Here is a 15,493-nt window from a genome sequence, read left to right as displayed (position 1 = left end):
CTCAAAAAAAAAAAAAAAAAGGTATATTCTTTTTTACTCTTTGGATGTTTGGATAGCCCAGTGTATGAGCCAGAAAAATCTGGTGTGGGTGTTTTGTTTTGTTTTGAGACAGGGCCCCACTCTGTAGCTCAGGCTGGAATGCAGTGTCTCGCTTGCAGCCTTGATCTCCTGGGCTCAAGCAATTCTCCCACCTTAGCCTTCCTAGTAGCTGGGAACACAGGTGCACACCACCACACCAGCTTAATTAAAAAAAAAATTTTCTTGTGGAGATGGAGATGGGGTCTCACCGTGTTGCCCAGGCTGGTCTTGAACTCCTGGGCTCAAGTGATCTGCCTGCCTCAGCCTCCCAAAGTGCTGGGATTAGAGGCATGAGCCACCACACCCAGCTGTGACTGCCTTTTATCTGTAACTAATTTCTGATCTTTCTTGCAGAAAATACCTCACCCTCGAACACTCCACACACCTCTGCCAATCTTGTGATGACTCCACAAGGGCAATTGCTCACCCTAAAAGGTCCCCTATTCTCAGGACCAGTGGTAACTGTTTCTCCTGATCTCTTAGAATCTGATCTTAAGCCTCAAGTTGCCAGTAGTGCTGTGGCTCTACCAGGTATGTCATAAGTGTTGTCCTCTATGGGAAGTGATAAAGTTATCTCTAGCATCTCACAGTGACCAAGGAAGGCTTTGGATGTGTTCTGTAATGAAAAAGAGCTATTCCGTTGGCATTTGCCTTGGTAAGAGGTGGCCCTATTTTTAGAACATATTTGGCTTGAGTTACGGTACTGTTTGGTGTGTTTTACACCTGGTATTGAGCACCATTTTGTGAACTCTAGTAATTTCTAAGAGGAAGAATAAAAAAGATGTCAGAGGGAAAGGAAGATGTTAAATAATCACGGTCTTAGGTCTTGGTGTTGATAAATATTTGTCAGTTTCTTGTGGTACTCAGAGATGATAACAGTCCTGCATTACGAGCCTCATTCACTTTGAGCACTACTCTGTTTTGGGGCAAAGGGTAAAGTTGAAAGAGAATTCTCACTTGGGTGATTAGGTGATAAAGGTAAAAGGGTCTCTTTAGTAATATTAGGTAAAAGGTAAGGGTCTATTAAGGTAAAAGTGTCTCTTTAGTAATATGAAGATCCTCATTACTTTATTGCTATTGCCAGCCAAAATTCCTTGTCTCTACCTCTTGCCAGACTCACTCTGGAGGACTCATCTTTTCCTGGTTCCCATGCTGCCTCTAGGGCTTCATTTTCTGTGCTAAGTAGCAGTTAATTGGGTGAACAGAATCAAGATGTATTTCTGCCTTAGGACAAGAATTAACTTGGGGGAGCATTTCTATAAAATAATTAAATGGAACTTTAAAAAATGGTGGAAAGAGCCATTTGGTTGGATTTTAGTTGAGTTTTTTCTTATTGGGTTAGGTCAGTAATTTGAAGAACTGATACTTCTTTCATCTTGATAAAAGTAGAGTGCTGAATTTAGACTACAACTCCCTAAGATGGTCATATGGTATGACAGAGAGAGAGAGATGCTAACTCTGTAGATCTAAATGAATTTTTCTTTTTTTAATTTTTGTTTTTCAGAAAACGACGACTTATTTATGATGCCACGAATTGTTAATGTGACATCATTGGCCACAGAGGGAGGTTTGGTAGATATGGGTGGCAGCAAATATCCTCATGAAGTTCCTGATGGCAAGCCATCTGACCATCTGAAAGACACCGTCAGGAATGAAGATAATTCCTTAGAGGATAAGAGTAGAATCTCTTCCAGAGGAAACAGAGATGGCAGAGTGATGTTGGGTCCAACGCAGGTTTTTCTGGCAAACAAAGATTCTGTTTATCCACAAATAGTTGACGTTTCCAGTATGCAGAAAGCACAAGAGTTCTTACCTAAAAAGATTTCTGGTGATATGAGAGGGATTCAGTATAAATGGAAAGAGAGTGAATCAAGAGGGGAGAGAGTGAAGTCAAAGGAGTCTTCATTTCATAAATTAAAGATGAAAGATCTCAAGGACTCAAGCATAGAGATGGAACTGAGGAAAGTAACATCAGCTATAGAGGAAGCAGCTCTTGATTCCAGTGAACTGCTAACTAACATGGAAGATGAGGATGATACTGATGAGACACTGACTTCACTGCTCAATGAAATTGCCTTCCTTAATCAACAACTAAATGATGACTCTGTTAGCCTGGCTGAACTACCCAGCTCTATGGATACAGAGTTCCCAGGGGATGCTCGGCGGGCTTTTATCAGTAAGGTTACTTCTGGAAACAGAGCAGCTTTCCAGGTTGAGCACTTGGGAACTGGTTTGAAAGAGTTGCCTGATGTTCAAGGGGAGAGTGACTCTATCAGTCCCCTCCTCTTGCACTTGGAAGATGATGACTTTTCTGAGAATGAAAAACAACTTGCAGAACCAGCCTCTGAACCAGATGTCCTTAAGATTGTTATTGACTCTGAAATAAAGGATTCCCTCCTTTCCAACAAAAAAGCTATTGATGGAGGGAAGAATACTTCTGGCCTCCTTGCAGAGCCTGAAAGTGTGTCCTCACCCCCCACCCTACACATGAAGACTGGCCTGGAGAACAGCAACAGCACAGATACTTTGTGGAGGCCTATGCCAAAGTTGGCCCCTCTAGGTTTAAAAGTAGCTAATCCTTCCAGTGATGCAGATGGTCAGAGTCTCAAGGTGATGCCTTGTTTGGCACCTATAGCTGCCAAAGTTGGGTCAGTTGGACACAAAATGAACTTAACAGGGAATGACCCGGAAGGCCGGGAAAGCAAGGTGATGCCTACATTGGCACCTGTTGTGGCTAAATTGGGCAACTCGGGGGCCTCACCAAGTTCTGCAGGGAAATGAACTTACTTGTCCTTAAGCAGAAGCCAGGCTGTGAGGGGAAACTGATCTCACCTCCTTTCTCTGCAGGCATCTGTTTGTTTGTGTCTTGGAACTTGGATCCTTGACTTGGATGATGCAGTGGATAATGATGGGAGAAAGGGGGTAGGGTGCTGACCCTGGTATTAAGAAGTACTCTGAAATTCTGATCATGTTAAAATGTGTTACCTCACTTGTGGTGCTGGGTCCCCTCATCCTCTCTAAGAAGATGTGATCCATTACTGAACACGAGGTGCCCCTCTTACCCAAGGAATTTATAACAGGACTCTGGCTCCACAGTGGTTTCTAGTTCTTCCCCCACAAGCGAAAGAGCTGTTTGCAACTTTGGAGTTGCTGTGGACTGAACTGTAGCTTGTAGCTGTTGAATTAAGTCTGAAATCTAAGGAATGTGATGGACTTGTGCAAAGGGATCTAGAAGAGATACTTTTTAGTTGATGTTTCAAGAATAGGGAGAGAGAGGATGTGTACCATGGAATACCAAAGTGAAGGACTTTGTGTCATTCAGCAAAATTTTCTTTTTTCATATCCCAAGTAGCTCCCATTCCCTCACCTTTTCAATCAGAATTAACAAATTCAAGCCTTCGGTAAAGTAGGGATGCTTTTAACTTTTACTATTAAGTTAAATATTTTGAGATCTTAAAAAAATAGTAGTTCTCCCTTATTATTTTTGTGGGCATTGAAAAGCTCATTTTGCAGTACCAGGGATTTTTACTGGGAATATATATTTTGGAGGTAGGCATAGAGGGAGCCCTACCCCTTCCACAAATTTCGTCACTCAAGAGACGGCTAAAATAAAATGCATTATCCCCCCAGACCAGAGACAGTGGCCAAAATAAAAAATCATGGGGCTGGAAATTTCCCAAATCAAACCAGCCTCCTGGTGCTTGAAGGTTTCATTCACTATTACCTGCACAGGATGTAAAGAAAAGTCACAGTAGGCACTCTTTACCAGGGAAATAAGGCAGTATTTGAATCACAAGATATATTTTTTATCTGCAACCATGGATTCAATGATGTGTAGAGCTTTTTCACTCATTAGCTGTCAGGATATGAAGGACTGACAGTCTGTAAAGATATTTATATTTTTGTATAGTTGTTTTCATAGATTTCTCAAAGGCTGAAGTTTTCAACCTAGAAGATGAGATTTGTATTGAGTATAGAAATGATGTTTCCTATCTAGTTTGTAAATAATCATGGTGCACTTGAGGGGTCTCTTGGAAACTCCTGGGGGCAAGAATCACTATTCTGAAACTGTATAGACTGGGATTTAGCTGCTGCATTTTGCCTTTCTTAAATAATTATATTTTGGAATGTAACCCCTGTTCTGTCTTCATTGACAGGATTTGCTTGTGTTGTTACAACACTAACACAAGAGCTTCCAGTGCCTGGGCCGTGCCTAGGTGATGCTATTTCTTCTATATCTCCTGTCTTGTTTATCCCAAATCCCACTCAGCATATCTTCAGACCTAGGTTGTGAGACCAACTTTGGATTGGATCTAGCCAGTGAATTATTATTTCCATGGTTGGTTCCCTGTTAACTCTGGTAATCAACAGATTGAAAACGGTGGAAGAACTTCCTCTGCAAATTGCAGTGGGAGCAAATTCTTGTTGGTTTTGTGCTGCTTGCCTTTCTAGATCTGCTCATCAGCACTTAACCTTCCCTCCTCTAAAGGTTACTAAAGAAGCTTGAAGTAGGTAAAGAGTGCTCCTCAGCTTCTCATTATCCTTCCACTCTTTACCCAGCAGATTTCATTCAATGCCTTAGCCAAGGAATCCAGCACCTGTCTCCCCTGCTAATAATTGTCCTTAGAGATGCTAGTACTTTAATTCAGGTATAGCAGTTTCCCATTATTTTCTTGCTTGTCTTTTCCCTACATTTCCTCCTGATTTCCCAAGGCTCTTTTTGTGGCTTTTGAGGGTCAGCCAAGGAGCAGGCAAGTGAGTGAACAATCCTCAGGAAAAGAAGGACCATTTTAGCTTAACACTTCCTTTTTTTTTTTTTTTTTTTAAAGAAGAAAATAGGTAAATAGGTAATGATTCTTGATTGGAGATACTTGACTCTTGATGAGAGTTGTATGAAGATGGAAATGAGGGATGATTCCAGGCGTTTTAGGGGGAAGGCTGCAGATATCATTCTAACCCCCAAGATACTGTGTTCTCAAGACCTCTTAGAGCTAGGTGTTGTCAGGGATAATTTGAGGAGGGCTTAGTCTTCAGAACAATCCTGCAGTCTTGACAGAAATCTAAAATCTCCAAAAACTCCTACCCTTTAACCTTACCCTAGGGGGAACTGATCTATGAATATTACATGTGTGATTATGAAAGGTGAAGTTGAGTGAGAGGAGTTGAGGAACGTGGAAGACAGTGAGCTCTCACCCTAACACTATAAGAAGCATGATCTCAGTAGACCAATAATTCGCCTTTTTATACATCTGTAAATAAATGGAATGTTTTTAAGAATATAATTATGTCAGATTTAGCATTTTCTTTTATATATTAAATATATATATCTTTCCTTTTCTGCTTTCGAAAAGTGACTATTTTTTTAGAAATCTAAGAACAGAAGTTTGGTGATTAAAAGGTAGAATATATAAACCTGAAATAAATCAGTTAAAATAATTAAAGCAGAACTTGGTGTTGGGAGGTTTGTGCCAACTTGGAGTAGAGAAATCTAATTCCCTAAGACATATTCGAGAGAGCTGCCACTGAAGTGGTTTTATCATAGGAATCCTTTCCTTTTCTCAAAGTTTCTGATATGCCATTTGGGGGAGGTTTTTGGTATTCTAATCCTTGTAGCATGTTTTACATGGAGGCTTCAAAATTGTGTGCAACCTGATGGCAAGTATTTGTTTTAGAAGTCATTCTAAAATCATTCTAGTGTCAGTATGAGCAAGGCAGTTTACCTGTTAACCTTGGGGAGTAAAGGTACACAAACACAGTCTTAGTGGTAAAGGACAGTAGGTGTTCTTAAGGGAGGATATGTTAAAGGGTTTGACAGTTAACAAAAATGTTTAAAGGAATCCTTTAGACATCCAACTACTCTTAATCTATTAAGGTCACTAACAGATCAAGTCCAGTTATATAAGCTTCATACAAATTGTTCACTTTGTGTAATTTTATAGTAAAGGCAGTAGTTTTTTCCTGGAATTATGAAATCCCTGATGCTAGGCTCTTCCATAACAAGTTTGAAAATGTTTTGAACACACAAGAAAGACAATCCGTGTTATTTTGGGTTTAGTGGTTTAGATAATTTTTTTTCTTTTTCTTTTCCTTTTTTTTTTTTGAGACGGAGTCGCCCAGGCTAGAGTGCAGTGGTGCGATCTCGGCTGACTGCAAGCTCCGCCTCCTGGGTTGACACCATTCTCCTGCCTCAGCCTCCCGACTAGCTGGGACTACAGGCGCCCGCCACCATGCCTGGCTAATTTTTTTGTATTTTTAGTAGAGACGGGGTTTAACCGTGTTAGCCAGGATGGTCTCAATCTCCTGATCTTGTGATCCGCCTGGCTCGGCCTCCCAAAGTGCTGGGATTACAGGCGTGAGCCTCCGTGCCCGGCCTACTAATGAAATTTTACATGGACACAAATATCTAGGTGCAGAGAAAATTAAGGCTAAGATACTCAGACTCACTGCCAGTTGGAGGAAAAAAATCAGTTAAAATGCATTTTTTTGGAATAGAGGGAAATAATTTGGTAAGTACAACTTTTTATTTGAGGCATAGCTAATATTACATGACTGAGCTGCTCTTACACATAAGTGTTGAGTAGAATAGTGATGGTAGTGCATTAAGAGGATGGGAAGACTATGGGATGAGTTGGAAATTTTGAGACAAATCTAAACTACTAATTTCTATTGTAAACTGCTGGTAGAAAAGATAATAGGAAAGCAGTCTTGGAAGTATGGTTTTGAGATCCATTCTGTTTCCAACTGCAATCATTGGTCTCAGCTGTTGCACAGTGCCTTGCATGTAAAGGTGCTCAATAAATATTTGAATTGATGAGCAAATGTTTAGCCTGTTTCCCAGGATCTTATAATTGTACCATATTTGCATGTTATGCCTAGGGTGAATTTTAAAATTTGATCTAATGAGTATAGTGCTAAACAGAACTATTTAACATCTATTCCCAGACATCTAGAATTTCAGAAGCTGGCAAACACTATGTATAGATGTTTAGGACATATAAAAGCAGAATAAAGTGTTAAATAGTGTATGGATGATGAAATACGAAGAGTTAACTGCATTTTGGAGGATTGGGATTGCAAGTAGAGTCTTGCGTCACTTAATGATGGGGATATGTTCTGAGAAATGCAGCTTGGGTGGTTTTGTTCTGCAAACATCATAGAGTAGACTGTACTTACACAAACCTAGATAGTATCGCTTAACCACACACTTAGGCTATGTTGCTCCTAGGCTACAAATCTGTACAGCATGTTACTGCACTGGATATCATAGGCAGTTTTAACACATGGTAAGTGTGTGTCTACACATAGGAAAGGTACAGTAAAAATATGGTATTATAATTTAATGGGATCATGTGGTCATTGAAATGTATACAGTGGTTGTAAATCTGAGTGGAGAAAAGTGAATAATGCTTCTGTTCACATTAGACCTGGGACTGTTATTTTCTGAGGAATTCATGAAGAATGGGAATAGCCTATAGCCTATTTCTATATTGGTATCTCAAAGGCAGCATAGTACCTAGACAATAAAAGTTGGACTGAATTGTGAAGAATTAAAAATGTGTGGGCCGGGCGTGGTGGCTCACACCTGTAATCCCAGCACTTTGGGAGGCCAAGGCGGGCAGATCGTGAGCCGGAGATCGAGACCTCCTGGCCAACATGGTGAAACCCTGTCTTTACTAAAAATACAAAAATTAACTGGGCATGGTGGCGCGTGCCTGTAATCCCAGCTACTTGGGAGGCTGAGGCAGGAGAATGGCTTGAACCCGGGAGTCGGAGATTGCAGTGAGCTGAGATCACCACTGCACTCCAGCCTGGCGACAGAGTGAGGCTCTGTTTAAAAAAAAAAAAAAGTGTGGCTTTGGCCTAAGACAGAAAGTACCCAGGTTTCAGACTTAAGAAATCCTCATTACACTGCTTTCAGTTGTTTTTCATGAAAGAAATGACCAATGATACTTCGTAAACCATTTACCTGGCCATGAGTGATTAGGTGAGAAAACCGTTAGTGGACACCAGAATGATCTGGAGAGGATTAGGGATGGCTCTTTGGGCACATTTTTACTCTAGTTTAATGCGTGGAGATGGCAGCTGCTGTGGTCTGCAGCATGCAAGTAAAGACACCAGGTGGCACCATTTATTAGCTTTTACTCCCATGGAGAGGTTGCATCATGTAACTAGCAAAAGGTTGAGGGAACCAACTATCTCTTGCATATTGTAGCTAATGGTTCTTGCCTTCCTCCAGACTTGGGAAATAAATGTGAAAATCGTATTTTATGTTTCATAATATTTGCAGTTGCATGGTTGAAGGGAAGAAGGCCACATGTTATTGCCAGTTGGCCTTCCAGGAGATGACATCCATCATCTCCATGTCAACTTGAGCTTTACAAATCTCATTTTTAGTATGTGGCTACAGTATACACAAGCACATATGTGCTTTGCCACTTGGCTGTACAAGGCTCACCATTGTACACAAGCAATGAGTTTAGGGGTTCTTCCCTCTTGCTATCACATGTCTTCTCCACAGGGCTGCAAAAGATCTGGGTAGGGTGAGACAGACCAGTGTAGTATTCCCTTGGGTCCCTTGTCTTTGGCTTAGGCTTTTTCATAAGGTATAATAATTTCTTAGAGGTTCTTCCCTCTTGCAGACACATGTCATCTCCACAGGGATTCAAAAGATCTGGATAGGGTGAGACGGACACACCAGTGTACTATTCCCTTGGGGCCCAAGTCTCTGGGTTAGGCTTTTTCATAATTTCTTATGGCAGTAAGTGGAGAATACAGAGGAAATACATATTTCATGTAACATTTCCGTGTATTCCCTCTGCCTCCCCCGACATGAGTTAGAAAAACTACCCCTCGATCTAGTATCAGCAAGCTCGACAGTGACCTCAGCAAGGAACAGCCCTAGAGAAAAGGATTCACAAGTAAATGGAACGAGGAAAGATCTGGAGCAACGAAGTGCTGCTGGTCAGCTTTAGCTGAGGAAGCACAATGGGACGTCGGAGGCTAAAACCATGAAACCTGCAGTATTATTAACATAGCACATTCACTTGTCTTCTCTTGCCCCCGCACGCCCAAAGCTCTGTTCGAGGCCACCCTTTCTGTTCGAGGCCACCCTTTCCCCTTTCATAATGACCAATCAGGTTGCCCAGTGCAAAAACACTATTAAATTCTTAGCTATTAAATTGCGTTATTCAGAATAATCCTTTCCACGTTGAGTCTACGTGCCGGACTGGCTGCGAGCAGAAACTACTTCAGGCGCTTTAAATCTCAACACTTGTGGTCGCTGGCAGCAGAGCTCTTAGGCTGTAGCTCAGTCTTGTAATTCTGAGCTACGAGTTTCAGCTACGGTCCCTCGGGCCTATCAAATGGCAACCTTAACACTCTGGAGGCGTGGTTATCGTCTTGGGGCTCTGGGAAGTGCAGTTACATGGGGGACCAGGCCTGATAATACCATAAAAGGCTTGGTTCTCTGAATTCTGAAGCCATGTTCTGTTGACCTTCCTCTAAAAGCGGTACCCGCAATTGTGCGGATTCCGTGGTTCTCTAGTCCCAAGCCGTCTGCTTCCTGGGCCCTTTCATTGGCTCCGCCCCCGTAAATCTTGCTCGTCCACTCTGGAAGCGCTCTCCTGACTACAGGCCGCGCCCCTCGCATCGGCTCCGCCCACCTGGCGCGCAGCTTGGCCCAGGCGGTAGTTCGCGTTTTGAGCCGATCGTGCCACCATAGCTCCTGCTGCTGCCTCTACCACTGCCTCTACAGCGGCGGAGCTGAAATTGCCGAACGCGATGCCCGAGGGCGCTGTGAGCGGGGTGGCCCTCGCTCGCCGAGGCTGGTGAGGCTGGCCCGAACGGGGGCGCTGACGAGTAGCAGGGGCCTCAGAGGCGGGTGAAAGATAAAGGTCCAAAGCCGCTGTGGAGGGCGGAGAGCGAGCTCTGGAGGATAGGGAGTGGGGGAGGGAGGCTCCCGCGGCAGAACGAGTTGTGGGCTGCGGCGAGCCCCGCCGCGCCGAGTCCCCACCGGCGCTAGCGCAGGTGTCCAGGCCTGCGGAAATCCCTGGTGGTCTCGGCGGCCTCCTCCGTTGGACTCTACAGTTGCCATGGGAGCAGTTGGGCATTAACGGGAACCAGATCGTCCACGAAACCAACTAGGGCCCATCCCATCCATCTCGCCAGTTAAACGCCTCTGGCGGGCGTGGGCCTGGCATTTCTTAGTGGCTTAGGATTTCCCCCCTTTTTCGTGAGCCTTTCCTTCCGACGTTGCAAGAAACTGTGCAGGGCTAGAAGGTGGGGGTGAGGAAAATGGTGAGAGCAATACCCAGAGGTAAAAACTGCAGACTTCGCTAGGCAGAAGGTAAGACACTGTTATACTTGGCTTCTGCCATCTCAGGTCAGTGAGAGGGCATATTGGGAAGCCCTGTGGAGTGGGAAGACAGTGCCGCTGTTGAGACAAGACCCAGGACTGTGCCGGGGACTGTCCCAAGGGGTTTCTCGTCATAATGGCTGTGGAAGGGTCAACCATTACCAGCCGGATCAAGAATCTGTTGAGATCTCCATCCATCAAACTGCGCAGAAATAAGGCAGGAAACCGACGAGAGGACCTCAGCTCCAAGGTGAGTCCTGTTGGGAGCCACCTCTTTCCAAACCCACCCTCTCCTGCTCCATGTTCCTCGTTAACCTTCCTGTTTCTTGGTAAAGATAACTAGAAGCTCTTGTTTACTCTGAAGGATCACATGTGATCTGTGCAGGCAATTTAGGTTGAAGGAAAAAGCAGCAGGGGTGGGCATGCTGAGATTCATCCATGAGAAGAGGTGAATAGTAGGAAGGCCACCTGGGTTCAATTGAGGCCTCACTATACACTAAGCATGTGCTTGGGAAGCCAGTTGATATGCTATGACTCAGTTTCCCTTCTTGGGAAAGGACAGTAGGAACACATACCTTGTGAAGGGCTAAGGTGTGACTAATGTAGCTGCAGGTGTTAATGTAACAGCTGGGGTTATGTAAGACTGTAGTGGCAGAAAGAAATAGCTAAAACACCTAGTCAGAGTTACTGGCTTGGTAATTGCTCTTGCCTAGGGTCAAAACAAATTTTTTTTGGCCCTTCAAGAGGCTAACTGGAGCATCTTGGCTTCTTAGGAATGATAACATGCAAGAAGCCAGATATCTGTCAGCAAAAAGTTCTGGATGGCCCTTGAGCATTGCTTATCTCATTCACTATATGCCAAGGCTGCAAATGATCCTCAGAGGCAAAGTTCCTTTCCATCCCTTCACTTGTCTGGGTTTTGGTCCTTATGCTTTCTTCAACTAAATAAACCCCACAACTTTGGGAACCCAGAAGTAGACTACATTTGTTTAATCACTTGAGACCAGGGCTTTATTCCCACAGGATCAGATCAGATTTTGTGTCTTATTAGTAGCCTGTAAACACAATAGCCTTGTGAGGTACGAGGTTGTTACTGGGAGAGGCATTTGAGACCACAGCATTGTATTGCTTTGCCTGTATCTCTTCAGTGATGAGTAAATCCCATGAGGAATGATTTAGAATGCCACTGTACAACTGGCAGGGTTCTGGGAGGACTTAGTTCAGCCCTGTATTCATTAGCAGAACCTGGAGTAGGTTTGGTAAGAAGGTGAACAACTTTCCTGTATATTTCAGCAGAAGTTGTGTTGAATCACAGTTTGCTACAAGGTTTTGTGATCGGTGGACATTGTGACCCTTCCAAGGTCTCTTATTCATCATTGTTTCTATTCTCCTGAGGCAGGCAAATAAGCCTGAAATGTAGAAATTGTTTTAGATATGACTCTGTTCATTCTTAATACTGCAAGTGCTCTTATTCTTGGCTGGTAACTTGGCAGTGATCAGCACTGTTAGAACAATCTTCTCAAATCTTTGGCCTCTTTTTCTGGCCAGGAATGCTGTATGTAGTAGAAATGTATAATAAGAGTTTAGCCTTCATTGTTAATTCTTACTGTAATTTTGGTCTGGAATTCAGAAAGTATGTTGCCATTCTTTAAGACTTCCAATATCACCCATTATTAATGCATTTAACAAGTGTTTATTGAGTGCCTATTAAGTGTGCAATCAGTTATGGGTAAAACATTACCCTTGCCATCAAAGAGCTTATGGCTAGTCAGACATGTAAACAATTAAAACACAGTGTGGTTAAGTGCTGCTCTAGAAGTATGTGTACGTTGTTAATGGAAGCACAGGGGAGGCAACCTAACTCAGTTTAGAGGAATTAGGAAAGGCTTCACAGGCTGGTCATGGTGGCTCACCCCTGTAATCTCAGCACTTTGGGGGGCCAAGGCGGGTGGATCACTATGTCAGGAGTTCGAGACCAGCATGGTCAAGATGGTGAAACCTGGTCTCTACTAAAAATACAAAAATTAGCCAGGCGTGGTGGTGCACGCCTGTAATCCGAGCTACTTGGGAGGCTGAGGCAGGAGAATTGCTCGAACCCAGGAGGCCAAGGTTGCAGTGAGCTGAGATCCCGCCAGTACACTCTAGCCTGCATAACAGAGCAAAACTCTATCTCAAAAAAAAAAAAAAGGAAAGGCTTCGTAGAGGAAGGGATGCTTGAACTGTGAGTCCTAAGGCAGGTGGAGAAGAGCTCTCCAGGAAAACAGTGGAAAAGGGGCATCCCTGGCAAGGCCATTTACCCATTCCCTGTTTAAAATAGGAATTCAGTGCTTCAGACTGCTTTAGATGGCTTTGTCTGTCCTGAAGCTGTGTATGAAATACTTAGCTGAAGTTGAATGACCCTTGAATGGTCTGGCAGCAAAATGACTGGTGCATATCTTTAGCACCCAAGAGGCGTAGCTGTCTGTGTGTGCCCAGGACCCTAGAGATGCCAGACTCCCCACACTCCTTAGTAAAAGGTCTCTACCTAAGATTATTCTAAAAGCCTGCCTTGTGATTACTCTAGTGTATTAAGCTCTGTGGACCAGGCGTATTAAGCTCTGTGAGTTGCTCTAATATGTGGTGGCTGTGGGTAATCAGGATAAAAGGAAATTTGTGATTCATGGATAGCTAATTCTCAAATAAAATTTGAAGACCAAAAGGCACACGCCCCTTTTGGGGGGCAAAGGAGGAAATGTCAGAAAGCCTTTATGCAGCTCTTACTTCAGATTGCCTCCTGCTTTGAATTATACTATTGTTTCTATCTCAAGTAGTCTTCTCCTTTACACCAAATTCTACACTTATTTTTAGGTCCAATTCTGTATTTATCAGAGCCACAGGGCTTTCTGTGACTAGCCCCCGACCTTGAAACCAATATCTTATTGTTGTTTTATGTATGTCTTCATTTCCTAAGGATCGGGGTCATGTTCATTATTTCCTTTACATCACGTCGCTTAGGACAGTGTAAAATAGGCAGTAAGTACTTAAAAAAAAAAGAATAATTTAAAGATGTCAAATATAGTGCGGGATAAACTTGGACATCTAGGTGAATAAAATAATCAGGACGAATTTATGACCTCTTTAGAAGAGAAATCAAAACTAGGATTAATGAAAAGGTGACAAAGAAGTAGAGATGCAACCTAATTAGGTGTGAAGGACGTAAGAGAGAAGAAGTCCACGTATGTAGAAAGCAGTGCTCTAGTAAAGGGTTCTTAATTCAGGAGAAACCTAGTTAAAAAATATGGCTAAACGCTGGTGTGCGAGAGCCAGTGGAGGTGGAGATTTAAGTTACAGCAAAGAGAGTAGATGAGTGCTGAGATTTTCATTAAGCTTTTTCGAAGGGAGGGAAGTCTCTTCAGTCGAGTACATTGGAAAAGACTGATTTAAAGTTTTATATTAAATCAGCTTAGTCTTGGTGAAGTGTGACTTGAAGTTACCAGTAAAGCCCCAAGTTCAGAGCCTGTAGACATGTCAATTCCTGCCTCTCATCTCTAAGTTGGGGTGTGTTTTCCTTAAGAAGCAAATGTGTGTGATCTTGGTAGCTAACCCTCCTCCTCTTAGAAGTTTCTGAAAGATTTTTATGTGGAGGGAGCTGGGCTTGTTTTCAAGGACAAAGGACAGAAATGGACCGAAGCCCAGCAGGCAAGATTTAAGTTAGGGTTACAAAAGGATTGTCTGCGCTGGAGGGTTGCTAGATTTTTAAAAAGTAACCGAAGGAGATATTGAGATCTTCCTCCTTAAGAGCCATTAATCTGATCTAGGTTATATTATTCCTTCTGGAAACAATGGGTAAGATGACTTTCTTCTAGTTGTGTTTTTTTAATTGTAAATCTAATTCTTCTTTCTCTATTTTTGTCTCCAAGTTTTTTTCCTGTATAGTTGTGTAGTGGTACTTCGAGCTTGAGCCACCATGCCCAGCCAGTTATTTTTGTTTTTTGTAGAGACGGAGTCTCACTCTGTTGCCCAGGCTGGTCTCGAACTCCAGGCCTCAAGGGATCCTCCTGCCGCAGCCTCTCAAAAGTGCTGGGATTACAGCCACGAACCACCATGCCCAGCTCCTGCCTTACTTTCTGAGTAGCTGGGACTAGTGGTGCTCGCCTCTGTGCCAGGCTCCAGGGAACACGCTCTGAGCTCTCCACATAGAATAGATGACTAAGAGTGGATGTCGCTGTGGCCAGCAGCTATGCCCCTCATCACCCTTTGTGAATGACCTTGGTCAAGCTCTTGTTGAATTTTCTCTCTCAGATCTCTTGAAATAAGGCTTGTGAAGTGTCTTGAGATCCTCACAACAGGTGGTATACAATGAAAAATGTCAGTGTTCTCCTAGTTTTGTTTCTTTGATCTCCATTTCATTCCTCCTTCCGGTGCCTGCAGCTGCCCTCAGCCTTCAAAGTGATTCTCATTGGAGAGAGAGGATGCATCTCTCCCTGGACCCAATACCTCTTCCTTTACTGTCTAAAAATAGCCCAGCCTCTTCAGGCGGGGAGTTGTCTTTCGAAACCTCTTCTCACCTACTTGGCCTCACTCATTTCAGAGTGGAACAGCACTGCTGCTTTCCAAGTTTTTCTCTCTTCCAGTTTGCAATTTAGGGCAGGTTCCCCTCTTGGATTTGAGTCAATGTCTTATTTCCTGCTGGTATTTTGAATGTCTTCCATTTGTCACCTGTGTATTTTCATTTCTTGACTAGTGAAAAAACAGGTAGAAATGAGGCTTTGGCCTGACCTCTGTGACCTCCGCACCAACCCCCTGATCTGAAGTTGGGCTTGATGCTGTTATCACTGACCCTTTGTTTGGAGAAAACAGTCCAGGGCTTGAAATTGGGGCTATGTTTATTCAAACTAAGCTTCTATGAGCACATGGTCTGCCCCACTCATCCTCAGAGTATCTGTTGGTTTTACTTCATGTTCAGACTGCAGTGTTGTTAAAGAAATAAAGCTACAGTGTTTTCAGAAGGATTTGTTATGTTATACTTTACATTCCCACTGTTCCAGGCTAAGCCTCTCCTCTGGGCTCCATTGTTTAGTG

At 43.2% G+C, this 15,493-nt stretch overlaps 2 protein-coding genes across 16 annotated transcripts in view; both read left to right on the top strand.

Annotated features, from left to right (window-relative positions):
* LOC105491898 (MAX dimerization protein MGA) overlaps positions 1–5,414 on the top strand; it is a 171,570-nt gene extending 166,156 nt beyond the window's left edge. For all 10 annotated transcript variants that reach the window (XM_011758623.3, XM_011758672.2, XM_011758629.3 and 7 more), the window contains 2 exons: positions 433–609; positions 1,583–5,414. In XM_011758623.3, coding sequence (XP_011756925.2) covers positions 433–609; positions 1,583–2,859 — 1,454 coding nt within the window. In that variant the 3' untranslated portion in view covers positions 2,860–5,414. The remainder of the gene's footprint in view (positions 1–432; positions 610–1,582) is intronic.
* A 137-nt stretch (positions 5,415–5,551) lies between these two features.
* LOC105491835 (mitogen-activated protein kinase binding protein 1) overlaps positions 5,552–15,493 on the top strand; it is a 57,726-nt gene continuing 47,784 nt past the window's right edge. For 5 of the 6 annotated variants that reach the window (XM_071067058.1, XM_071067057.1, XM_071067055.1 and 2 more), the window contains exon 1: positions 5,552–10,682. In XM_071067058.1, coding sequence (XP_070923159.1) covers positions 10,569–10,682 — 114 coding nt within the window. In that variant the 5' untranslated portion in view covers positions 5,552–10,568. The remainder of the gene's footprint in view (positions 10,683–15,493) is intronic. The other variant, XM_011758563.3, reaches the window with a different exon arrangement.

This window comes from Macaca nemestrina, chromosome 7 (assembly GCF_043159975.1).
Source record: "Macaca nemestrina isolate mMacNem1 chromosome 7, mMacNem.hap1, whole genome shotgun sequence".
NCBI lineage: Eukaryota > Metazoa > Chordata > Mammalia > Primates > Cercopithecidae > Macaca > Macaca nemestrina.
This window is presented reverse-complemented; position numbering and strand designations above follow the sequence as displayed.